General features: G+C 44.4%; 1 protein-coding gene across 4 annotated transcripts in view; it reads right to left on the bottom strand.

Moving 5' to 3' along the window:
- The window catches only part of UNC5D (unc-5 netrin receptor D), a 426,529-nt gene extending 400,618 nt beyond the window's left edge, over window positions 1–25,911 (bottom strand). For all 4 annotated transcript variants that reach the window (XM_083480386.1, XM_083480387.1, XM_083480388.1 and 1 more), the window contains exon 1: window positions 25,664–25,911. In XM_083480386.1, coding sequence (XP_083336512.1) covers window positions 25,664–25,745 — 82 coding nt within the window. In that variant the 5' untranslated portion in view covers window positions 25,746–25,911. The remainder of the gene's footprint in view (window positions 1–25,663) is intronic.
- Between the last annotated feature and the right edge of the window lie 515 nt (window positions 25,912–26,426).

Here is a 26,426-nt window from a genome sequence, read left to right as displayed (position 1 = left end):
TTGAGATTCACCGCTTCCGTGCATGCGTGTGATGTCATTTTGACCATCTGCACATGTGCGAGCGGCAAAACCCAGAAGTAACGCGCTCTGTTACTTCCAGGTTGCCACAGCACTCAACCCAAAAATACTTATCCCAAAGCTGCTTCAACCTGAGGTATGACTGTACAGTTGGTTCACCACCTACAGTCCTTCCTGGAGAAAGGTTGACCTGGTAACAGTGATCCATTGCTCTGGCAACCTCCAGAGTCGTGGGGGTAGGAGAGCAAGAAGCAAAAAAGGTTTTTTTAAAAGTTGATTGTGATATATAGCAGAGTGTGCACAGAGTTTTTTGGACTTCTATGCACAGTTTTGTAATCGTAAAATATATATTTAGTTGTAGAACTCCCTGGTGACTGACCTCAAAATTCCATAAAGTATTGAACATTACAAATTTTCCCCTACCACTTTTTCCTGTGCTCCCTATGACCACCACCACCTGGGTTCCCCCCCTCTCTCTTTGCTACCCTAACCACCGAAGACAGCAGGATATAAAGGAGATGGGTCAGCTTCCTCCTACAGTTAGGAGCACCCACTGGAGAAGGAGTCACCAGTCTAAACATTTGAAGTCATGCACCCGCAATCAAACAGGAAAGACATCTGGTGCCCGAAGATGCGTCAGATTCAGTCTGCTCAAGCATGGTGCCTTAAAGGATTGTGTCTCTATAAGAGACCGTCTCAGAAAACAACTGCACCAAGGTACTCCCGTTTCAGACTGCAGATGGCTAATTTACTAAGAGCTGCATACATAGGATTTCTCCTTAAATGCAGATTGAATTAAGTGAATAAGCAAATGGTGTGCTCTCCAGGCAATGGCTCAGGTATCACTCAGCAACTACTGCTAACGAACCTTTGCTCAAGTTTCCTCTAAGAGCCAAGGACACTGAGTAATTAACGCAGGCTCCCAGACTGAACTGCTCCAGATTATGGCACTTTATAGATCTATGGCTTTCGGATTATTGGCTGTGTATCACACAGTTCTGGGGCCTAAAGGTCAAAGCAAATAAATTGTCTCCAAGGCACGTGGCTCCAACCATGGGCATAGCTAGGATTTTTGTTGGGGAGGGGCAGCCAAAGTTGTTGAGTTTTTCTTGGGAAATCACAGGTAAATGGGACATTGCTGGGCAGGCAGAACCTCAGTTAATTGAGTACTTTCAATGATTTTCAATAATATTTGTGGATGTAGGGGGGACAGCTGCCCCCTCTGGCTACACCCATGGCTTTCACCAACCATTCGCTGGATGGCATCCTCACACTCGCAAGTTCCATGCATTCTGCGGTGATGGATTTGGGTTAATTTAAAAAGAGAAACACTGAGGCAAACAAACAATAACCTTTTGATGTGTTTCACTGATACCAAGAGTGGGGAACTTCATTTAGACCCATTTAGCCTTTATTCCCTTGTGTGCAACCTTCTGAGGGCCACATGCTAAAGGTGAGCAGGGCAAGAAGCAAAGGCGGGTATGGCAAAGGATGCGGCTCTCACCTTTGTGCACTCCCACCCAGTGAAAGCCAGAGGTCTTTCACATCCATCTCGCCATCCATATGGCATGCCATAGTTCATGAGTGCAGTACAGACAGGCAAAAGGACTCAAGGAGGGTGTACAGCAGGTCCAGTGAGGGGTGTGGCCTAGTGGGGTGTGTGGCCTAAGGAGAGTCCCGAGGGACAGAGAAAGAGGTGTGGAGGACCACTTTCAAGCCTGAGATCCCAACCCCTATTTTATGCACGCTGTTATTAAACTACTATGTGGAATAAGAGATTGCCACACTAAGGGTGCATTCATAGCACTGCATCCCATAGCTACTGCAAATAGAAGTGCTGCAAGCTAGCAGAGGCAGGAGGCAGAACTGTATTACTATGCTCAGTCCAGAAGAGAGAGCTTGCATTCTCTGGCAGCTCACTTAGTTTCTATCCTGGGTGCAGGACCTGGGATCACTCCACCACTGACTCACCTACTGCATGCAGTGACTACCAGGTTTGGGCCTGGATACAACCAGTAACCAGCACAGCCATCACAATATAGGTGCCATATGGTCACAAAAGTGGACAATGGCCAGCATCCCTGCTGATGCATTCTTGCTCAAATAAAGTTTCCAGAGACCCTTTGAGGGCAACCCATGTAGAACACTTTGCAATAATCTAATTGGGATGTGACCACTAATATATTTCATATGCCATATTATTACATTCTAGTAAAAACACCCATTCGAATGAAGGGAGGTATAAAATTTTAATAATAATAATAATATTGATGAAGATGATATACCTACTATTTTGTACCTAACGGACAAAAATAAGAAGTGCAGGCTTTGCTTGTAAGCTTACAGACATAAGCATGGAAGCTTCTAGGACACAATTCTGGAAATTATGCAGCCCAGATGACAATTGCTTCCAGTCAGGCTGAAGGCCTTGCTAACTCACCTTTTCCATCGCATGCAGCTAGGCTGAGTCAAACAGAGTCACTTCTCTCCCTGCTGCAGCCAACTGGGAAACCTGCTTAACTCCTCATTACAATATCCTGGGATATGCAAATTCTTGCCACGGTCTCAAGAAGCACCGCCACATGTCCAAGGCATTAATTCATAAAAGTATATATTTTGTTCATGTGTGTTCGTTCAGACACAGATTCCTATCCTAACAGTGCAAACTGTACCCTGTAAGTTTAAAGACACATCTACTCTTTACTTCTTTGCAAAATGCATATGTGCAAATTCTTCCCTTAAGCCTAGAATGAGAGAGAAGTGGCTTAATTGCACATTGTTCCTCAAAGTGCTGACCAGCTTACTATGCTCATCTGGTTCCTCATTCAAATCCCCAGCTGACTGGCACACAATTATCTAGTTCCCCAGTCAAAGCACTGATCAGCTTGCTATTATTATTATTATGCAGGGAGATGACTACTGCTCCAACAGACCAGGCTTATATGTGCAACACCTTCCACAAGAAGGCATCACTTTCCTTTTTTGTGAGACATCTGGGATTTAACCTGGGGCATTCACATGCAAGATGGTCTATCTCTGAGCTCATCAAGTGGCTTTTAATATATATATTTTAAGTCCACCCAAACATCAACAGTACCAAGAATGAAAGGTTGGGAAGTTGGGAAAGGTTGGAAAAGTTGGGAAGCTATTCCATGATTTAGGTCCCGCAAATGAAAAGGCCCTCTTGCCTGTCCCCATCATGGATGAAGAGGGGAATTTTTTTTTCTTTTTTGCATTTATTTCTTTTATTACATATTAAGGGGGAAATCCTATTGCACCTAGGACGATGGCTGAATGGTCACAGGACGCTACAGACCTCCATGGGGGTGGGGGAGAGCGGGAGGTCTGCAGGCACAGTGTGGTACCATAAACCCCCATTGCTCCACAGCTAAAATGCCCCCTCCCAGAATTTGCTATAATACATCACAGTGTGGAGGATGACACAGAGTGGATAAGTCAGACAGAATGGAAGAACAGCATGGGAAGAGTTGCTCCCCCCATTCTCTGTAGCCAGCCACTGCTCTGATTCAAGTGAGAGCTACTCGCTGCAACTTATTTTAAGTACGAAATAAAATAAAATCAATGGGAGATCCACTCATCTATACGTGGTCTCCCACATCACCTATGCATCAGACCCTAGAGTCTTGTTTGGGATGGTTAGCCTTCTCTTAGAGTGCACCGATCAGTTTCAAAAGCTATCATTTTGTAAATGCTACAGAATCTATTCCCCGATTAGATGAATGTGATATGATGGCACTGAAGAGGTTGTAGTAAGTGACTCATGGTTTTAAGGAATCTGTGTATCTCATGCCAAGGCCCAAAATAGTAACAGTGCTTAGGTAACCTCTATTCGTCTCTACCTCTTTTCTCAAGGGAGAAGAGAATGCTAGCAAATGCTTGTTCAGTAACAGAATACTATGTCAACACCCTTTCTGTGCCTAAGAATCTGATATGAATGTGCATATATAGGAAGCTGCCTCTGGGTCCATCTCGCTCAGTATTGTCTACACAATGACTAGCAGTGACTCTTCAGGTTTCCGGACACACCTGGAAATGTCAGGGATTTAACCTGGCACCTTCTGCATGCAAAGCAAACCTTTGAGCTATGGCCCTTCCCATATATAGATATATGCAATTACTACAGTTGCATTTCCATCACCAAAGGTGGACAGTGTTAAGTATTTAACACTTGTTACATCTTCATCCCACCCTTCTTCCAAGAAGCTAAGGGAGGCACTTTCCTCACTCATTTTATCTTCATAACAACCCTGTTATTTAGCTGGGAGATAGTGACCGGCCCATAGTCATTCAGTAAGCTTTGATCAGGGCCAGCATGGCCATTGGGCAAAGGGGGGCAACCACTTCGGACAACAGAAGTTGAGGGACAGAAGCACCACCTCCTTGACTGTTCCCCTCTGTTGGATGTCAGCTATCAAAGCCAGAGATCACTCAAGACATTTTGCTGCCTGAAGCAAAGGACAAGATGGTGCTTCCTAATCTAGCCAGCAGCTTTCAGGTGTGCTGGAAGATGCTGCTATCCTGCTGCCAGCACTGAAGTTTGACTCAGCTCTCAGTCCAGCCACCTTTTGAACATGGAAGGGGAACACCATCTTGCCCTTTGCTTCAGGCAGCAAAATGTCTTGAGCGAGCTCTGGCTTCGATAGCTACTTGCTAACTAGCTAGCTAGCTACCTACAGGAAGTCGTAAGAGACCATGCAAGAAGTTACCTAGTTGGAAACATATAAGTAATTGGATTGCTTCCTACTTGCATGCCCTCTGTTGCTTTCTGTTTAGGCTAGGAGCAAACAAGCATGGCCGCTAGGCAAACAGCAGGGCAGTGAATAACCCAGGCACTGTTTAATATAGGATGTCAGCTGTCTCTTATGGAAGGAAAAATATTATTACATGGGAGCAGTAATGGTTTACTACCTGACTGTAGCCTAGCGCTGTCTTTCCCCAACATGGCAACCTCCAGGTAGACTCCAGTTCCCATCAGTTCCAGTCACCAGGGTCAATGATCAGGGATGATGAAAGTTCTATAATCTACAACACCTGGAGGGCATCAGTTTGGAAAGACAAGACCAATTTTGATTTGATATTTGCATTCCACTTTTCCAACATTGAGCTCAAAACAACTCACAATAAGCACAATAGCAGCAGCAGCATCAACAACAATAGCAAACCCAATAACAAAAAAGCAACAAAAAATTGCAACAAATTAATCAAAACAATTAATACAATTCAATGACGTCATCGTCTCCATGATTCCAGGCTCACCTGCCACCGAACATCTAATATGACTATTTGTGCTCAGCAAACTGTGGCTGCAACTTTCCCAACAGCCTGATCTGTTTTGTATGCTGTCATCTTAATGAGCGGCCAGACTTTATCCAGCCACTCCGGTTTAAATACTCTCCAGACTGTCTAGTGACATGCTAATCTAGCTGAAACAAGCATATTGAGGAGTTGACAACCTATCTTGCAACCAAGGCTCTTTTTAAAACACAGGTGTTTTAAAGAATTTAATTAATGGTTTCAGTTACCATATCCCAGGAAGCTACTGCAATAGTTGTGCGTACAATGAGATTTTGTGCAAATTCCAGGGTGTTCAATGCCACTGCATTAACATCTTAAAATGGTTTCCTCTAATATTCAGACATACGGATAATTTTGAACCCCATATGATTAAAAAATGAAATACTTCTGCTGATCTTTTGTTATAAATCCTTCTACTTTACCATGAAAGGATCAGTTGGTGTGCATTTGTTGCTTAATGGAACACAGTCTAGTTTCGGGAAAGCTTAAGGTTTATTGTAACCAGATGTTCTGATTTTCAAAAGATCTCTCAAATTATAATATAATCTCTTGAACATTATAAAGGTTCTGACCTCTTTCCTCCTATCTATGGGAACATGAGATGTTTTCCTGTTCATTCCAAAAGCTGTTGGGTGTCTTCCATAGGCATGGATTACCTTTCTATCCAACAACTTCTTGATAGTTGTATTCTTCATAAGAAGAGTTTTGCTGGAACAAGCCAAAGGCCCATCTAATCCATCTTCTTGTTTTTACAGTGCTCAACCAGATGCCTTTGGCAGAGGTGGAGGACCAGTTGTGAACTTCTACATGCAGCACAGATCCCTCATCACTGAACTCTGACCCATCACCTCATAGGAAGCTACCTTATGCCCAGTCATTGGTCCATCTAGCACACTGGTCTTCATCTGGTGGGTTGGGACCCACTAGTGGGTGGTGGCCTGATCCAAGGTGGGTCATAGCAGCAGCACTATCACCCTGCAAATATATGCTAAAAGATTAAGGGTCCCCAAATGCATGTTTTTGTTAGTGGGTCCTAGGTCTGAAAAGGTTGAAGATATCTGTTCTAGCTCATTAGAGTTTACTCCAGGGTTTCATTCCCAGCTGTACCAGGAGATGCTACAGATTGGACCTGGGACCATCTGCATGCAAAGCAGATGCTCAATTTTTGACCCATTTCTCTTGCCGCACAGACTCAACATAATATACAGAGCAAGAGGCTGTGATTTTCCTTCTACTTCTAGAGATGCCCCTTCCCTCTCACCAGAACTGAAGAGACTGTAATGATAAGCGACACTGGGAGGCAGAAATTCACTCAGGAATAGCTCTGCCAAGCTACTGATAGCTGTGATTTCATCCCTGAGGGTTATAGGTTGGCAAATTGCTAGCAAAGAGGATGGAGGCAGCCTCCCGAACCCTCTGCTCTGTGCATTCATTTGTAAGAATCTAAGTGAGCTTCAGGGAGGCACAGAAGTAAGAAAAAGTGGATGGCAAAGTTCATGCCACATTTGCAGAGGGGAAATTAAGTTTGGCCTTCAGAAGAAAGCGCTTGCCTCTCACCGTGGCAACTGCGTGTCCTTTCCCCAATGCAGAAAGCAGCCCAGAATATTTATGGCCCGTATTTTCATGAAGCCACTTTAGAAAGAAAGGACAAAGAAAGAGAGAGAGAGAGAGAAAGTAAGAAATGTAAAAAGGTAGAGCTGTCTGTTTTGCTGCATTCTACTCTTTTGCTGAAGTTGCTATTGCCCTTTGAAAGTCTGAAAGCTCTTGGGCACTTTCATATTTTTTCAAAGGGTAAAAGGAGCTAAAGAACACTCTGAATTTCAAAACACATTGCACACTGGGAAGGCAGCGAGTGTCTGCAGAAGTTGCTTCCTTAGAAAATGCAAAAAGGAAAAAAAACACAGCAAGAAGAAAAGTGTAGTACAGTGGTTAGGGTGTCAGACTAGGGCACAAGAAATATGGGTTCAAATCCCCACTCTGCCAAGAAGCTCACTAGATGACCCTGGGCCACTCAGCCTAACCTACCTCACAAGGTTCTTGTGAGAGTAATATGGAGAAGGGGAGAACTCTACATGTCAGCTAAAGCTCATTGGACGGAAGATAGGCTATAAATGAAGTATTGGATTTTTTTTAAAAAAAAACCCACACAACTCTGCTTACCTCGCCTCTTGGTAGCTTTGGACTCTAGCTGCAGCATCAACTTTTGAAACTTCAGAAGCACCAGCCAGCTTTCAAAAACTTCCCAAGCTGAATACACGACCAATGGCTCATTCTATGGCTCATTACGTGAGGGAGAGACTAATCTGTATTCTCTGCATGTAGGTCCCAGGTTTAATTCCAAGGATCTTCAGTCTAAAAGGATCAGGCAGCAGGTGATTGGAAGGGCATACCTATGCCCAAGATCAGGGCAAACTTATCGCACCTCAGGCCAGTCTCTCCAGTGCTGATCATCCGGAGGGCGGGGGAGCTCATGCCCATATGTGTGCGCACACGCTATTTCCAGCGCACTTCTGGGTTGGAGGAGCACCGGAAACAGATTGTGCGCATGTGCACGGGCCTCCTCTGACCTGAATGTGCGCTGGAAATAACGCATGTGCATGCGCACAAGCTATTTCCAGTGCTCCTCCGACCCGGAAGTGGCCAGCAGTGCAGCGCAACACCGGTAAGAGCGGGCGGCAGCAGGCATCGCCGTGGGCTAGATAAACAAGTCCCTTGGGCCTTATCCGGCCTGCGGGCCTTAGTTTGGAGACTTCTGCCCAAGATCCTGGAGAGATGCTGCCAGCCAGTAGGAAATGTTGGGCCAAATTGACATGACTGAGGTTCCTGTGTTTCAAGACAGGTCTATGTACACAGCAGGAGAAGAAGGTGGTTGAATCCTGAGGTAGTTGTGGACATTGCTTCTGAATACCAGTTGCTATAAACCACCGGGGGGTGAGGTTGCTGGGGACCTGATTGAAGGTTTCCTGAAGGCATCTCGTTGGCCGCTGTGAGAACAGGATGCTGGAGTAAGTGGTCCATGGCCCTGATCCAGCAGGCTCTTATGTTCTTGCAAGTAAGACAGGGATGAGGAATTTGCAATCATGCTCGTAAAACTGACTGTTTTCTTCCAGTCCTCAGAGTACACATGCAAAGCAGTGGGAGCAGGGAGGGGGAAGCATACAAGTGTAAGGGAGGAGAAATCTATGGCTAATTGAGTTGCTAAACAGACTTTGGCAAAAAGTGGAACTTGTCCACTACTACCGCAACAAATTACAGCAAGAAGCAATAGAAGCAGCACTCAGAACATTAAACCAAGGCTATTCCTCTTTGAGCTAAGAGTAGGGAGCGAGAAACAAGAAAGGTGGCCTATTAACAAGCCCAGGGATTCAATTGGAATGGAGCAGGAATATTTAAATGATACACATAAATTAGATTCGTAACAGTCTTTATAGGAATAGGCAAGTCAAGTAGCAAAGTTATCTTTGGAAAAAATCTATTAGCGGTAATGGAATGATAATCCTCTTAGATTCATTGATGCTGACAGATTAAATTCGTTCAATTCATTTTTTATTTGGTTAGCTCATTTGACACAAGATAAGACCCAGATTCTCTCTTTCAGAGCTCAGCTATTCCTGCTGGAAACTGTGGGAGCCAGCTGGAATTGCCAACATTAGGTGCTGCTGTCAAATGGCCATTGGGGAAGGGGAACTTTGTTTAAAACAGGGGTCAGCAAACTTTTTCAGCAGGGGGCCAGTCCGCTGTCCCTCAGACCTTGTGGGGGGCCAGACTATATTTTGAAGGGGGAATGAACAAATTCCTATGCCCCACAAATAACCCAGAAATGCATTTTAAATAAAAGCACACATTCTACTCATGTAAAAACACACTGATTCCCGAACCGTCTGTGGGCCAGATTTAGAAGGCAATTGCGCCAGATCCAGCCCCCGGGCCTTAGTTTGCCTACCCATGGTTTAAAACAACAACACACACATATCCAGTACATCTAAAGTTGCATACACACAAGATTTTATTCTACAATCAATAGAGAATACCCCCTTTTTTCTTCTTCTGAAAAGCACTTCTTGGAAAATTGGCTTCATTACAAAATTAAAAGTTCATTACAGATGTGGGTGGTCCCAGCAACAGAATTGCATCTACATCTGTCCAAATACATTGTAAGTGGCTGTATACCGAGATTGTGATTGCCACTTCCTTCTTCATTCACGTGGGGCATGTGAAATGAGGGAAAGGTGTGGTTATCCTAATCAAGGGGAGGGTTTTCAAATATGCTTCAGGTAAAAAAAAAGCCCACCCTTGTGTACAGCAGGATCTAGAATCAATATCGATTAAAAGTTTGGGCCACCCAGCTATCAAAATCCCTTTCCCTCCAATCTTAAAAGGGAAGCAGGGAAGAGACTCATAAAGGCTTTTGCAAGCCTTCTCCTCCTCTAAGTTTCCGGTTACAGAGCAAGTTGTAGACTGCTAACTTCTGTGAATTTATTCACAAAACTGCAATAAACTGCCTGTTGTGGTATTGCTGCTAACTATATGCCAAATAGGAGCAATACTTCAGAAGAAGAAAATAATTCACCACTGGAAGTTCAGAACCAACATGTGATGCTGCCGTCTATCAAGTGAGACCACCGATCCTATCTATCCCAGCTCAGATTAGCAACACTTCTCCTTTATCTGGAGCAGAGGTCAGCAAAATTTTTCAGCAGGGGGCTGGTCCCCTGTCCCTCAGACCTTATGGGGGGCCGGACTATAGGTGGGGGGGGAATGAACGAATTCCTGTGCCCCACAAATAACCCAGAGATGCATTTTAAATGAAATCACACATTCTACTCATGTAAAAACACCAGGCAGGTCCTACAAATAACCCAGAGATGCATTTTAAATAAAAGGACACATTCTACTCATGTAAAAACACACTGATTCCCCGACCATCCACGGGCCGGATTGAGAAGGTGATTTGGCTGGATCCGGGCCTTAGTTTGCCTACCCATGATCTGGAGTCTACTTACATGCACAATATCGGCTCTTCCCTTGAGCTATAGCTTCTTGGAAACACTAAAACATGGGTAGGCAAACTAAGGCCCGGGGGCCGGATCTGGCTCAATCGCCTTCTAAATCTGGCCCACAAACGGTCTGGGAATCAGTGTGTTTTCACATAAGTAGAATGAGTGCTTTTATTTTATTTTATTTGTGGGGCATAGGAATTCATTCATCCCCTCCCCTTCAAAATATAGTCTGGCCGCCCACAAGGTCTGAGGGACAGTGCTGAAAAAGGTCTGAGGGACAGTGCTGAAAAAGTTTGCTGACCCCTGCACTAAAACAGTTTATATAGGAGGGCATCTCTACACTAAAAAGGTCCATATGTGCATCTTCAGTGGATTCCACCCAAGAGCTTCATGAATTGTACTCATGGAAAAGAGGATGGCTTTGAAGTGGAAGGTTAGACAAATTGAGTGGGAGTAAGGCTTTCAGTGGCTACTAGCCATGATGGTTGTGTACGTCCCCCAGGATTTGAAGAACTATGCTCTGAATACCAGTTTTTGGAACTGATAAGTGGGGAGACTGCTTCTGAACTCAAGTCCTGGTTGTGGGCTTCCCATAGGCATATGTTTGGTCAGTGTGGGCTGGATAGGCCATTGCTCTGATCTAGCAGGGCTTTTCTTAGGTTATGTTCTTATATTAACCGAGTGGCAATACTGTCTGTTAAGTGGGGTGTGTCATCTCACATTCCTCCTCAACACAGGAGCAATGGCAGGTAAGCCAGTTGGTTGGTTGCATCAACATGGCACAATCTGCAGAGACAGTTTGCACCGCCACCATGTTCATGTGCATACAATGGGGTGCGCACATGACATGCACCGGAAATTCACACACATCATAGGGAAGACAAGGAACAACTCTCAGTGTGCACATCTGAACCGCCCAAGTGTGCAAAGGAGCTAGTGCATCAGAAAAGAATCCTTAGAATTTAACTCACCCTGGCACAAATTCCCACTAGACTGGATTGCCACTAAGGGACCACAAAACCAGCTAGCATGCTATGCAATGATGCAGACAGTATTATATACTTGCTGGGGCATAATTCAGGTCTAGAATTAGACAGCCATCTGCTTACCATAAATCCATCCAGTAATGATGTACACAATAGTATTTATTGCTGTACACAGAAGTAGTCAGAGTACCCCCTAAAGCGGAGGGTAGTTGATCTTGGGAAGGGTACAAGGTACCAATATGCAAAGAAAGCCAAAGCCATAGAGCTCTCCCAAGAAACCATAAGCTGAAGTGAAAGAAAATGTGAGCACATTCACACATTATGTTAATTATATGCTAATCAGTGGTTGCTAGCTGAAGCTATGTTCCTGCTGCTCGAATCTCACCAGGCCTTCCTTACATGCATTCAGTTTGTTTTTTAGTATACTGACAGTCACTGATGCTCAGAGAAATCTTGAATCTGTCATCTTAACTGGGAACCCCTTCTCTCTCAAACTGCCATTTGTGAAAGCTCGTTGACATTGCTGTTCTGAAAGTCTGTTGGAAGCATGCACAGAGAAATTGTGCCAAGAAATAGAGATGGACTATTCTGTCAATTTTGCTTGCTCATTTTGCAAGCCTTTAATTCAGTTCTCCACATTTCCAGATCAGTTTGTGATTTATTTTTTTAAGCTCCATAAAAATATGCCGGGCTTTTAATTTTGCCTAATATATGCGTTTTTGTATGCATTTTTGCAAAGTAATTTCCCCAAATATAATGCATTTTTGTACAAGTTGCTTGGCTGAAGAACTTCACTGCAAAATTCAAGAGAAGTAAGAATTTAAAATGGTGAAGATTATAAATAGCAGCAGCAACCAGCCATGGCTAGAATGCCACCATCACCATTGTGCAGCCTCCATTTCTCTACAATAATCACAAAAATAATCCTCCTCCCTATTTTTCTCCTATGAATGGGGTGATGAACAAGGGGTGACATTTCATGATAACCCTAAACATGACACTTGCTAAAGATAAACCACCTTCCATATGGTAATGGCTTTATGCAGTAGAGCAAATCATTTGTAGCCCCTCAAGAGGATCGGGATCTGACCTGAAATACCTGCACCAACCACCTCCCTCGCAATTGGGACAAATCACCTCATAATCACCTTGCAAATCCGATGGCTCGGCTTGATGGAGTTCTTCCCGCCTGGACATATTTGTCAGTGGCTACCATCTGGGAGCTATAATAGCTTGAATCAACACCTCCGAAGGGTTAAATAGGGACTGCAAGCTGACAAGGAGAAACTTGATTGCTTTAGCTTCCCTGCAGCAGTGGAACCCTTCTTTATTGAGGGCAAAGACCCCTGCCAACTTGCCTTCTCTCCCTTCCTAAAATCCACATCGTTTCCTCCCATGGCAGATACCATGCATTCCAAATAAATTCCAGGGCTTAAGCCTGCTTCAAGTGAAGTTGAACAACTGGTGGAAGGTGGAGCAAGGAGGGCATTTGATTCAGGAGTTTCTACTCTGGCTGTAAGGAAATTGATCATTCCTTTCTAGCTGTCTGCATTGCTTTCCCAAACCTCAAACAATTGGGTGACAGAGGCACAGAGAATGATTACATGAATAAGATTGAGCTGTGAATCTGATGCCCTGCTCCCACCTGCAGAGAAACTAGACTAAAACTCCATTTGGCTTCTCTTCTTTCGGAACTGATTCCATTCCAGATGGTCACCTTAAGAATAATCACATAACTTTAAAAACTGCTGCCCGGGTGTGTTTGTTGTCCTCTTCCCTGCTCATCCCATTTTCCTTTCATGTTGCATCTTCTATAATGCCATATAGCCGACTGCACACTACTCTGGGAGCATTTTCAGCTGAAGTATTGGCTAAAAATGGTTTTAAATGAATAAATAGAAAACTTTCAGAAACATCAGTACCATCTTTGTGGACATGTTGCTGTTTGATCATTATTTTGTATTGTATTATTATCATTAATTGAATTTAAATTCTGCCCTATACCCACAGGTCTCAGGAACATTGAAAACTGTCTTACACTGAGCTGGACCATTGGTTCATCTAGTTCAGCATTGCCTACACTGACAGCAGCACTCTGGGTTTCATAATAATATTATAATTTATTATTTATACCCCGCCCATCTGGCTGGATTTCCCCAGCCACTCTGGTTAGCTCCCAACAGAATATTATTAAAGAGATAAAACATCAAACATTAAAAACTTCCCTAAACAGGGCAGCCTTCAGATGTCTTCTAAAAGTCAGATAGTTGTTTATTTCCTTGACGTCTGATGGGAGGGCATTCCACAGAGCGGGTGCCACTACCGAGAAGGCCCTCTGCCTGGTTCCCTGTAAGTTCATTTCTTGCAAGGAGGGAACCGCCAGAAAGCCCTCGGAGGTGGACCTCAGTGTCTGGGCTGAACGATAGGGGTGGACATGCTCCTTTCAGGCAGCCTTCTATCTCAGCCCTACCTGGAGATGGCAGGGAAGGAACCAGGGACCTTCTGTACACAAGGAAGATTCTCTACCACTGAGCTGCAGCCCTTTCCTGTCACTTCCAGAGATAGCCTCTCTCATTGTAAATAAAGCCCACATTCAGACTAACAGCCAAACAGATCTTAGCCTGCACTTTCTCCACTTCAAAAGGAGTTTTGCTCCAAGTGTTTTATGGATTGCGAAAATGCCCCAGGATATGGGAGGTGATAAGCACTAGAGAATAGGTGGATTTGTGTTGTATCACAAAGAGTTCTTGTCAAGAACAAGTTGGAAGACTTTAATCTCTTGCTATGATAATATCCCAAAAGAAACTGATAATACCAAAGTTTCAGTAACAAAATATGATGATGATGATGATAAGGTATAAAGCACACTAATAATTATTTTTAAGGAAACTATTCCCCCCACTTTAACAGCTTGTCATTGAAAAACAAATGCTTAGATATTTCTCTTTTGTCAGTCATGACCCTGCTTATTTCTCTTACGATTCCACATGACAAGAGAGATTGCAATTTTAAAGTTGATGAAAGACTGGGGCATTATTCGCTTTTTTGCAGGTTATATTTGAATGAAGAAAAACAACTAGTTTCTCTGAACACTATATTTTGCAACCATTCATTTTGACAGAAGCTTTTGAATGAAAGGTTCATCAGTACATTAGCTACAGAACTGTAAGATTAAGACTGTGCATTTCAAAAAACAAAACAAAAAAATGAATCTTGGGTTCTTCACTGAATACTGAGCAACCATTTGCATGGAGGTTTGCTTGCTTTTTTCAGATGTAGGGTTAAGAAATGCGGTCCTTCACCAGAACTCTGACATGGTCCATTCTACCAGCTCAGAGCTCTACTGTCTCACTGTTTTTTTATGGACCATGTCCTAGAGACCACTCCCTTTCCTCTGTTTCATGAGAGAATGGGCCCAAGAAGTGATGGGGAACATCTGGCCCTCCAGATGTTGTTGAACTCTCATCTCCCATCATCCATGAGTCTGTGACAATGCCAAATGTGGTTGATGGGAGTTAGAATCCAACCACATCAGGAGGGCAACATAGCGGCTACCAAGATATACACCTGAGGCAGGGAACCTCAAAGCCTGGGCGCCAGATGTGGCCTTCCAACGCTCTCTAAATGGTCATTGAGACTCTCTCTCTAGCCAGGGGTGTCCAAACTTTTTTCAAAGAGGGCCAGATTTGATGAAGTGAACATGCATGAGGGCCAACCAAAGTTGTTGACCTTTTTTTATTATTATTAAAGATTTACAGAAGTATGTGTAATGTCTCTCGTATGTTTTCCATGCAACATTTTTACAAACCAGTTTCATTTGTTGAGACATTGGGGGGGTGAGATGGGGGGGGGGTCGGGTGGCGATGTTTCTATTTTGCTTAATGTATGTAGGGTTTGGTGTCAGCGTTGCTCGTGCTGTTCATTTGTGTTCCTTTGGTGGTGAGAGAGGTTGGGGTTGGCCTAGGGTGTGGTTGTTTGTTTGTGATTGGCTGTGGTGATCTCTCTTTTTGTGTGTGAGTGGGGTGAGTGGGTGTTTTGGATCAGGTTAGCCATATTGATTTGTATGCTGTTGGTGGATTATTGCCATTGTCTTGTTGGGCTGTGTATGCGATAAAGGGGAGCCATACCGGGGTAAAGGCGTCTTATTCTGTTTGTCCCCGTGTCAGTTTCAGTTTATTGGTTAATTTTTCTAGTAGGGCTGTTTCCCATGCTATTTGGTACCATTGGTCCATGCTTACTCCTGACAGGTCTCTCCAGTATCTGGTTATAGTGTTTCTGGCTGCTGAAAATAGGTGGGTTACCTTTTTAAGGATTGAGGTTGTTGGGCTTTTTTAAGGATTTTACCCCAGGAAATAAACTGCCACAGGGGTCAGATTAGGCCCCTGAAACGGACTTTGGACATGCCTGCTCTAGGCCATGCCTCCTCCCTAAGCCACACCCTGGTGAGTCTTGATCCTTAAGTACTTTTGCCTTCCTGGAATTGACCTTGAACTGTATTGCCTCTCTGTTTTTTCTCTGCCTCTGGCTGGTGGGATTTGGTATTCAAGAATATCTCAAGAGCATCAAGTTGGCTATCCTTGATGCAGCACCTAAAGGTCTCCAGGACCACTGAGATTCACCTGTTGCAAAACAATTTCCCTCAAAATTCACCTACAAACTGGAATTGGCAGAAATGACCGGCAGAATCCATGACCAGGGAGAAGAGCCGGTGGAAGAAGACTGAAAGAAATTTAAAGACTACTTGCAGAAATACTGTAAAATTAAGGAATGTTAAAATGATGTTGGATGGAAACTAAGTGGTATTGGTAAAAAGATTATCAAGAATATGTAAATATGGATTGACAATGGTTATAAACACATGGTTATAATAGGTTAAGATTACTCAGCAAAGATAAATGACAGAGGGTAAGGATTTGCTGAATTAAATATCTGAACTGGAATACAAAAAGGGAGGTGTGAGGAGGTCAGGAAACTAGTAAATGAAGTATAAGATATGAAATTATTGATCTTTTTCTTTTTCTTTTTTCTCCTTTTTGTTAACTGTTTTCTATTTTGTATTTTTCATGTGTTCTGTTTTTGTACTTTTGTAGTTCTTTTTTTCTTTTTTAAGGTTATTCTTTGTTCTTATTTGTTAAGTCTAAACTTTGAAACTTTTTAATGTTTGTAAAATCTCAATAAATATTATTTAAAAAAACAAAAACAAAATTCACCTACAAACATTTGGATGTTTAAATATTCTGCTGCCAAACTCAAATTATTTGCAGAATACTCTGACATGTGATCTCTTTATGTGCCATCCAACAGCACTTGATTTCAACATTTGACAGTTGGTACTTGGCAGCTGACATGCAGCAGCGTTTAGTATTGACAGTCTTTTATGGCTGATGGCTTATGAGATTTCACATCTGAAGCCTGCCAGAAACCAATCAGGATATGCCGGCAAGTATAAGGCACTCAATTTTTAAGGTAACATTTTCTCACTCAAACTGAAGCATAATCACAGAGATATCAAGATCAGTAGAACTAAACACTAACACTAATAACAGGGAGAAATGGAACAGCTCCTTCTAAGTGTCTATCTTCCTCCAGGTTTCCTCGCAGATTTCCATGGAGAAATTGACTAATAACAGGAGAAGCAAACATTGTTGAGCCTTAGGGTCACATTTCTTTCTGGGGAACCTTTTGGACAGCAGGAGGTGTGGCCAAAGGCAACAGTGGGTGGAGCTATGAATATTAATATTAACTTTGTACAGTAGCTAGTTTTTGCACATGCTGACACACAGTCATCCTACCTGCAAAGATTTCCAAGGGCCAAATACCGAGGCCCGGAGGGCCAAATTATAGTGAAGTATGTGATGAAGGAAACTGGCAACCACAACATCTCCACCTTCTACGGAAGATAGAAACATGTCATCATTAACTTTGTTTGATAGGATACTCTACCAAGTGTCACTACAGCTTTCCCTTGTGGTCCCTGGTTCTCTCACTTGCAAATACCGTATTTTTCACTGTATAGGACGCACTTTTCCCCCTCCAAAATTAAGGGGAAATGTGTGTGCGTCCTATGGAGCGAATGCAGGCTTTTTGGCTTCAGCGATAGCAACGCGAAGCCTCCAAAGCGCAGAGGGAGCACTTCGTGTTGCTTCCGCTGAAGCCTGGAGAGTGTTGCTTTCGTGCGCACCAACCCCTCTTGCTCTCCAGGCTTCAGGGATAGCCGCCTGAAGGCTTTGGAGCACAGCGGGAACTCGCGCTGTGCTCCCAAGGCTTCGGGTTCCTTTTGCTGAAGCTGGGAGAGCAAGACTCTACTGGCTTCAGCAGAGGGGGAGAGCTGCGCAGCACCCCTTCAGCCAAGCAGGAGGAGAAATGGAAGGGGTTCCATTCCTCCTGCCGCTTCGCTGCAGGGGCGCTGAGCAGAGAGGGGAAGAATTTTTCCCCCCTGTTCTCCCCCTCCTATGGTCCGGTGCATCCTATAGAGCAAAAAATACGGTAATTTGCATTGCAGGTGCTTTTAGTGCTATCACACAGCAGTCAGGTGGACATCCAGCACCCATGGGAAGCCTGCGGGGGAACCACCTCTCATTGCTTCTAAAACAAGAAGTCAGCAAATTTATACTTTTTATATAGCAAAGGAAGCAAACTCCCCACTCAGTTTGAGATCACCATTTAGTTTGCCAAGTCAGGCTGTCAAAAGAAAACAAAAACATATTGGTGCATCCTTCCTCCTACTTTCTATGTCCAGGCTGTGAGTACTGTTCCTCACACAGACCTCAGGGAAATGGCAAGCTTTGCTGAGGTGCCAAAAAGGAGAGCGGAGGAGGCAAGGTGTTGGTTAGAACACAGAAACTCTCACCTATCCCCCAAGCAAAAGAACTGGACATTGAATGCAAACTGACTCCTGGAAGGGAAACAGAAATGGGGAGAGTGTGGGTGGGATCCTAATCAGCAGCCTGGCACATGGCAAGATGGTGTTCCAGGCCACGCATTTCCCATTTGTTTTTAGTGACAGTGTGTCCTTTAATTAGTCCTACCCAACCAAATGTCTAAGATCACTCAAACCTTTCAGGACACAGGTACCTTTCTGGCAAAGATAAAATCCACCCCTTTATGTTTTGACCCTTGGCAAGATCAATGCCTCCATTATGATCACATGTTCTTCCCTTCCTCAGCCCCAGTAAATGTATTTTTGAAAATTTTGAAAAGACTGATATGGCTTTGTTCATTAGAAGGCCTCAACTGGAGAGTGACACTCACCCTGCGGTATGGAGAATCCCCTTGGTGACACATCACAGAGGTTATAAAGCCATGCAGAAATGGACTGTTGGTGGCCTTTCATCTAGAGCCGAGTACTGCTTCATAAACTGTGCCATTTGAGTCTCTTGTTCAATTTTCTCTGTCCACAACTTTGTGTTCTCAGCAATATATAAATACCTGGAATATTAGAATGATTGCTACCACTAGCTGGAGGGCTTTAAAAATGATTTTTTAAAAAATACCACTAACAACACACTCACTTTCAAGCTTATGGACTCCCAAAAGGCATTTGTTTGGCCACTCTGGGACAAAGGGCACAGGAACTAAAAGCTGTGTATATGTACGGGACTGCATCTGTACTGGACTTGAAATTGTTCTTATTTAAGAATGTAAAGGCCCTTGGCCCATCTGTTCCAGCATCCTCTTCTCACATTGGACAACCAGGTGCCCATGGGAAGCCTCAAAGCAGTACCTGAGCACAACAACACTCAGCTTTCTTGTGGCTTCCAAATCATAGAATCATAGAGTTGGAAGAGACCACAAGGGCCATCGAGTCCAACCCCCTGCCAAGCAGGAAACACCATCAGAGCACTCCTGACATATGGTTGTCAAGCCTCTGCTTAAAGACCTCCAAAAAAGGAGACTCCACCACACTCCTTGGCAGCAAATTCCACTGTCGAACAGCTCTTACCGTCAGGAAGTTCTTCCTAATGTTTAGGTGGAATCTTCTTTAATGCTGGTATTCCGAAGCATCCCTGCCTCCGGCAGTGGACATACAGGATACCCATCAAGGTTGGTAGCCACTGATGGCTTCAGCCTCCACAAATTTGTCTATTCCTCTTTTAACGCCATCCAACACTGTTTTAAAGCCATACAAAAATGCTGATGTTGTTATTTTTAAATGTCAGCGGAATGTTTTATGGGAAGCGATTCATAACTGAAACCAATTAAATAAACGATAACCTTTGGTGTGATCAAGAAGGGCTCTTCTCATCTTCTTTTAAGCAGGTCTTGTTTTTAAAGTCACCTCCAAATCTATTCTCCCAAATAAACATACATCAGTATGGAAGCCATCTCAGCATTTCTCAGCCAATGGGGTTTAGCCTTGTGATTCATAAGAAACATGCAAGTTTCTGTGCTCTAACCAACCCTCAAGACCTCCCATGTGATGTAATCATGGGTAGCAGAAGTCTGATGGGAGTATTTTTCATTGCTTTGATACCTCATCTTCTTCTCAAGGAGTTCAAAGCAGCATACATGCATCTTCCAAACTCCACAACAACCCTGTGAGATTTACTAGCCCAAGGACACACAGTGAGATGCATTGGCTGAGTGGGGATGTGAAACTTGGTCTTCCAGTTCCCGGTCTGATACTTTAACCACTATACCAGACTGGCTCTAAACATGGGAGGGATGGCAGGAGTGATTGTTTGTAAAGGAATAAACAGATATATATGCGTATCATAATCATTAGGTAAGGCTACATTATGCCATATACAATATGCTGATGTTCTAACTGGGTGCTCTGCTCATGTGGAAAACCTATATGCAGGGCTCTAAGTTGCACATGGAGATTCCAAGAGAAGACTAGCCCCCCACTTTCAGCCTTCAAAGGTTGGAAGGTGGCAAGTACGTGTCAGAGATTAGCACAGCACGCAACACAAAGCTCTCCACATTCATGTGTCGATGTTACATGCGATCAGAACACCCAACAGGGCTTTAAAGAGCTTTAAAAGTTGAAATGGGGTGGGGAAGAATGAAATAAATTCCTATTTGCTATAAATGAATCTGGCCATCTGCTCCACTAAAAGTAGTGACAGTCGGCAAAGCAAAAGAAACAGCAGCCTCTGGTGTCAAGATTCTACTCTTAAGCTCAAACCCCACACTTCCTCAGCAAGCCAGGCTAAAAATATAGAGGGGAGGAGGGAAGAGAGAGGGAGAGGACAGCATCAAGTTTCCTCAAGGGAACCCTTGTACCACAAGTAATTTTCCATCTTAGTGTTCGACAGAATGGAGGGGGGTTTTTTTGCTTGCATGCTGCAGTTAGCTATGGAAGTTATTATATTAGCCAACATTCTGCCAGTTGAACATTAATCCTGGGAAGAATCCTTGCCTTTACCCTCCCTCTAGGAAACCAGGAATATAAAAAAGCTGACTTACACCAGACCAGTTGGTTCACCTAGTTCAGAACTGTCTACTCTGGCTGGCAGTGATGCTCCTAAGTTAAAGGTAGCCATCTTTCTCAGCCCTACACTGCGGTCTCATGGATAACCCAGCAGTTGATGTCATACTTCACCAATATTATAAGCCCAGCCACAGCAGAAGGTGATTGAGCACTATGATACGAGGTTGTCACCTCATGCTTTTCTTGAACAGTAATTGTTCGGGGACAACATCACAAAGGGAAGAAAAGTCAAAGCTGCTATGAAGCCAGCCATGTGCTGGCTTCAAAACTTTGTCAATCTGTCTCTGAAGAAGAAAAATATATGTGGGGAGAAACGTTAACAATATCACCCATTCAATGGTTCTGTCAGCAGTTAAAAGTGATGAGGATCATGAGGTTTGCACCCTGCCAACACAGGACAGCAAACCTGTATCCAGTTTGCCTGTGTTGCTACATAAACACAATGTCTATTTCCCTTACTGGATGTCACACAGAGAGAAAGGAAAACTGGATGCCAGGCTGCTGTTTTCCGTAGCAGCCCAATGGTCCAACATGACTTTCCCTTCCAAGAATGACAGGCATTGTAAGCTTGCAAGACAGCAATACCTTTCCATCTGCTTGGCATGTGGACCATCTAATTCTGTATTTTCTCTTCTTCTTAAGACTGCCTAACAAATTCACAAAGGAATCCAATCTGCAGCAGAGAGCCAGACACATTGACTGGTTTCCAACAGCCTGTGTTATTGCTCGTTGTTCCTTTAAGCAAAGTAACCACAGATAATATCACGCCTGATGAGAAACAATGAAAAGCAAATAAAATTGGCATGTTGGAACATGTGCAAACTTGACATTAATTCCAGCGACAGGCTCCAGTCCCTTCAAGACCTTCATGGTGGGCAAATCTTTATATTTGTAACTATGTACTACTGTTCAGCATACAAATACCTTTAGCATTTTAACCCATTCAATTTTACAATAGGACTGTGAGCTAAAATAGATTGATCACTCACATATACAAAAACTGACTTATTCAAGGCTTCACAGCAAAGATTTGGTTGAGTTGGAATGATTTCCTTAAGCATGTTGTTCCCAGATAGACACATCTTAGTCTGCCATGTCACATCTAATCATATGGTTGCCACCTACCCCAAGGGGAGACCCTCTGAGGACCCCATTTAAGGCAGGTTTTTTGTCTAGTGATCCAATTTAGATTGATGGGGTGTGGTAGGCAGGTCAGCATTTTCACCCCTCATTCTGTTTGTGGATGGGAACAAAAGTTGCATACCTCAAGATTGGTGCATGGCCAGACCAACTAGAAGTCACAAAGCACTTTTTCACAAAGTGTGAAGGAGATATTAAATAGCTCTATCTGCCCTTGGTACTATTTAATCAGGACTTTGAGAGAGAGAAAAGAAATTGCACTCCAGTACCTGGTTGGCCTCACAGACCCTGACATATGCCACTGAATGAGTTTGTTGGGTGTGTATAATCATAAATCAGAAGCCATGCAAAGGACTATCAGGCAGTGTTGTGGATACAAAGGCATCGTGCAAAGTCACAGGAAAAAATATTTTAGCTGTTACTTAGAACTAAGACTGTCACCTGATAAAAGATCTTAAGTTGATGAATCATATGAATATTAATGGAGTGAATTGTCATAAGTTTGCATATGAATAAAGTAGTTATGGAGAAAAAAGCACACAGGTTTTAAGGATGTTCTGGCCTAACATCCTAATGTTTCTTAGATCATTAAAAACCCATTGTGCATGTGTGCTAAACTGTTTTATTTCTTTTTCAGGCATGCAATGATTTTGATAAAGGAAAACATTGCAACAATCACAATCAGCTACAGCATTTGCTCAAACTGGAAAAAAAACAGAAACAAGATCAACCTGCCCTAAAATGACACCCCTTTTCATCTGAAAATTTCATAGAGAAAGGAGAACACAGAGCAGACCTAGGACATTTACAAAAGACCAGGTGCACGGAGGGGCATCGTTTTCTACTTGTCTTCCTTTCCTTAAGCTGGTGCCACTTTCAGCCAGCAAAACAAATCCAAGACAGGTCCCTCCCTTGAGTGCTAAATGAGGATTTGAATGGGGTGGGGAGATGAGCCACATGTAAGGGAATGGCATGCTAAGGACTTGACTGGGTGCGAGGAGAGAAAAATCATAGCTCAGTGGTACAGTTTATGCTTTGCATGTAAAATGCCGCAGGTTCAATCTGTAGCTTCTCCAGGTGAAAAGGGAACAGGTAGCAGATCATGGGAAAGTCTCTGGGCTGAACATACTAGTTATCTGACCTGGCTTAAAGGAAGCTTCCTATGGCCTTATGAATTGGTGACACTTAAGGTGTTGGTTAACCCTGTTTAGGGAAGCTTTTAATATCTGAAGGACTATTGTATTTTAATATTTTGTTGGAAGCTGCCCAGAGTGGCTGGGGAAGCCCAGCCAGATGGATGGGATATAAATAAATTATTATTATTATTCTATAACCAGATGAATTGGTTAATCTGGCCCATCAAACCAACTTAAGGCTGTAGCCCTAGTTAGAACAAGACACACTTGGAACCCCATTCTAATCTTGGGGCCGGCAAGGGGGTGGGGATGGAGGAAGAGAAAAGAGAAAGAAAAAGAAAAGAAAACATAATTTTCACATGGCAAGAGAACTTAGGAATGTCACAAACAGTCCTTCAAGATTGGTTTCGCTGCCATCAAAAAGTTGTGTGTTTTTTTTTTAAAAAAAAAACCTCAGGTCAAATTATTAGCTTCCTAGGTTCTATATTCAATTTATTTTAGATTGCCTATAAAAGGTGTGTTGTAGGAAAGAAGGCAAATCTTGTGTACACATGCATACTAATAGGCTAAGATGCAGACTGGCAATGATTTTAAAAAACCAAACCAAAACATCATCTCACCCTCCCCAATCTGTTGCATACACTCTTTGGAACACTCCATAAAGAACTGTGATGGGAATGCAATCTCTCTTCAAGGTGGCCCCAGACAACTTCCCAAACTGTAGCATTATCACTCAGTGGGTAGCTTCTGGGGTTAAGTGCTCCAGCTACAGCTACATCTAAACACTGTGCAGGATCAAAACAAGGAAAACAAAGGAAAAGACCACAATAAAGCTAAAAATACCATTCTCTCCCATTAATGCCTAAGAACAAACCCACAGCAAATCAGGTACCTAAGCATCCATTAGGATCATAAACAGACATTAAGGTGCTTCTAAAGATTGCAGAGAAGTGCAGCATTATTACACATGGGTTGGGGGTGATTTCAGATGCTAACTATGGCCACCCTTCTGCATTCATCTCCAAGTGTTCTTGATGTGTAGAGCAGGGTCAAAACCCTTAGCCCTCCCATGAACCACATTTTGCTTTGCGGTATATTTAATATGCACAGCTGCTTTCCATAAACCCAATATAAAGAGCCACCCTATTGGCTGGGAAGGAGGAAACAGAGGCTGCCCTCTGCTCCCTTGATACAGTCAAAGTTCACATTTCATGGAGCAAAGCTGCTGTCCAAGGTACCTAAAAATAACAACTCTGTTGTAATTAGACGGATCCCGGAATGTCTTGTGCCTCCTGCAAGCTTTTCTTTCCCATAAGCCAGGCAAGCAAGTGGGTTTTATTGTGAAAACACAGACAAGGGTGGTGGTCAGACAAGGAGCGTCTCAGAAGCTGACAAGACTTTACAATCAGCTACCTGCCGAAGGCTTAATTTTAGACATTGAAGGTGTAACCCTGAATTGACTGAAGATAAGGGTGAAGCCCTGGGGTGGGAAGGGGCGGATACACTGTGAGGTTACCAATTTTAAAAATGCTGGGGCTCACAGATGTATGCGAGAGTGAAAACGCTTCTTGTTAAAAGATGGCAAATACTTTGATGACATATTTTTAACCATTTCCCTCCATATTTACTTAACTACAGACAATGGAGATGGCTAGCAAGTCAGCTCCCTTCAGGACGGAGGCAGAAGCATATATCCAACACACCCAAGCCCAGTGGTCTGGGAGAACTCCATCAGAGTGTCCAAAATGTCGCTGTAGTCAATGGGGAGACTGTGTCATCTCAGAACCGAGAGCGGCCGTACGGGGAAAGCAGCGGAAATAAGAAACGGACCAGCGCAACAAGAAACTGACTCGCACAATTACAACGACAAGCTTGCAGCACAATCCGATGCATGTTTACCCAGCAGCTCAACAGGGCTTATTCCGGAGCTCGGCGTGCGCAGAGGATTGCAGCTTCAAGCGGCGATCAACGGGACTTGCTCCCAAGTACGAAGAGGCACAGGATTGCACCGGCAAGCACTTTTGCCAAGTCCCGAGGATCCAGCCACTGTTCTAGGACTGACGGCCGACCGAAGCCGTTTGGAGAGCATCTTGCACGCACATGCACACCCCCGAAAAGATGTTCACTCTCAAGCGAGCACACGCATGCACACGACCCTCAACGCCAGCTTCTTCTGAACCCGTTCCCTAGCACTCCAAGCGCCGCTGCTCTCTGCTGCAGAACCCAATCCGTCCAGAAACCCGTATTTCAAAACCGGATAGGCCCCATAAAGCAGCCCAACAGAGAGAGAAGGCGAGGGAGTCTCGAGGGCAGAGGAGTTCCAGAGAGGATGCCTCCCCCTTTCCCTTCACCGAGCAGGGAAGAAGAGGGTGGGAGGGAGGCGGCGTGCATTGCACCAGCTCCTCTCACCGCCTGCCTCCCTTAGCAAACTCGCTTCCACATGCAAAGACACCCAAAATAAAATTGGGGGTGGGAAGGTATCCATTCTCCTACTCCAGCAGAAGGCAACCTGTGGACTCCGATCAAGAAAAGAAAAGAAGGAAGCTGACCAGGCAAAGTTGCCAGCCCTGGAGCCCCTCCCCATTCCTTTCTATGGAGGGGGGGGGAGAGACAGAGGTTGATCCCACTCACCTCGCAGCGCCCCAGTCCCGGCGAGCAGATCCGGCAGGAGCAAGAGCATCAGCGCCAGCCCGAAGAAGGGCGGGGTCTCCATGCTGCAGGATCCTCAGGGCCACGAAAGGAGGCTCAACTCCGCGCGGCTACTCCAGCCCAGGCAGCGCGGGGCTGCTGCCTGCCCCTCAGCTCGCTCGCTGGCTTTCCCACGCGCCCGCAGTAGCAGCAGCAGCGCCTCCCCGCCTGCCGCCCGGCTCCAGACTAAAGGCGAGCAGCCGCGCGCCTGCATCCCAATCAGACCCCCTCCTCCCCGGCAGCCAATTAGGCGAGGGCGGGGCGGGGCCAGCGGCCGAAAGGGGCGGGGCAAGGCGCCCGGGGTTCCGTCGGCGAGCCGCGGGGCGGGGCTTCTGCCTCTGCTGCTGCCGAGAGCCAAGTGGGCGCGCGCTCGGCCCGGGCAGCTCCGAGTCCGGATGGTGTCGATCAGAGGTGCGGGTGGTGCTGAGCCCGGCGCGGAGCGGAGGAACCGCGGCTGCCTTGGCTTGCAGGTCCCGGCCGAGCTTTGCTTGGGAACTAACCGTGCGATGCTGAGCGTTAGTCCCATAGAAGCCCGTGGGATTTACTCCCAGGCAGGGCGAGGTTGGGATGAAGGCAGCACTCCTAGCAGCGTTGACCTAGGACCGGTGCCGGATTTACCTATAAGCTAAACAAGCTATAGTTTAGGGCTCCACTCTCTTGACCCCCCCCCAAAAAATCACTATTAATATACTTCTTCTTAATTGTA

This window comes from Podarcis liolepis (genome assembly GCF_965112155.1).
Source record: "Podarcis liolepis genome assembly, chromosome: 16".
NCBI classification, from domain to species: domain Eukaryota; kingdom Metazoa; phylum Chordata; class Lepidosauria; order Squamata; family Lacertidae; genus Podarcis; species Podarcis liolepis.
Note: the sequence above shows the minus strand (reverse complement) of the source record. Positions and strands in the feature narration are given on the sequence as shown.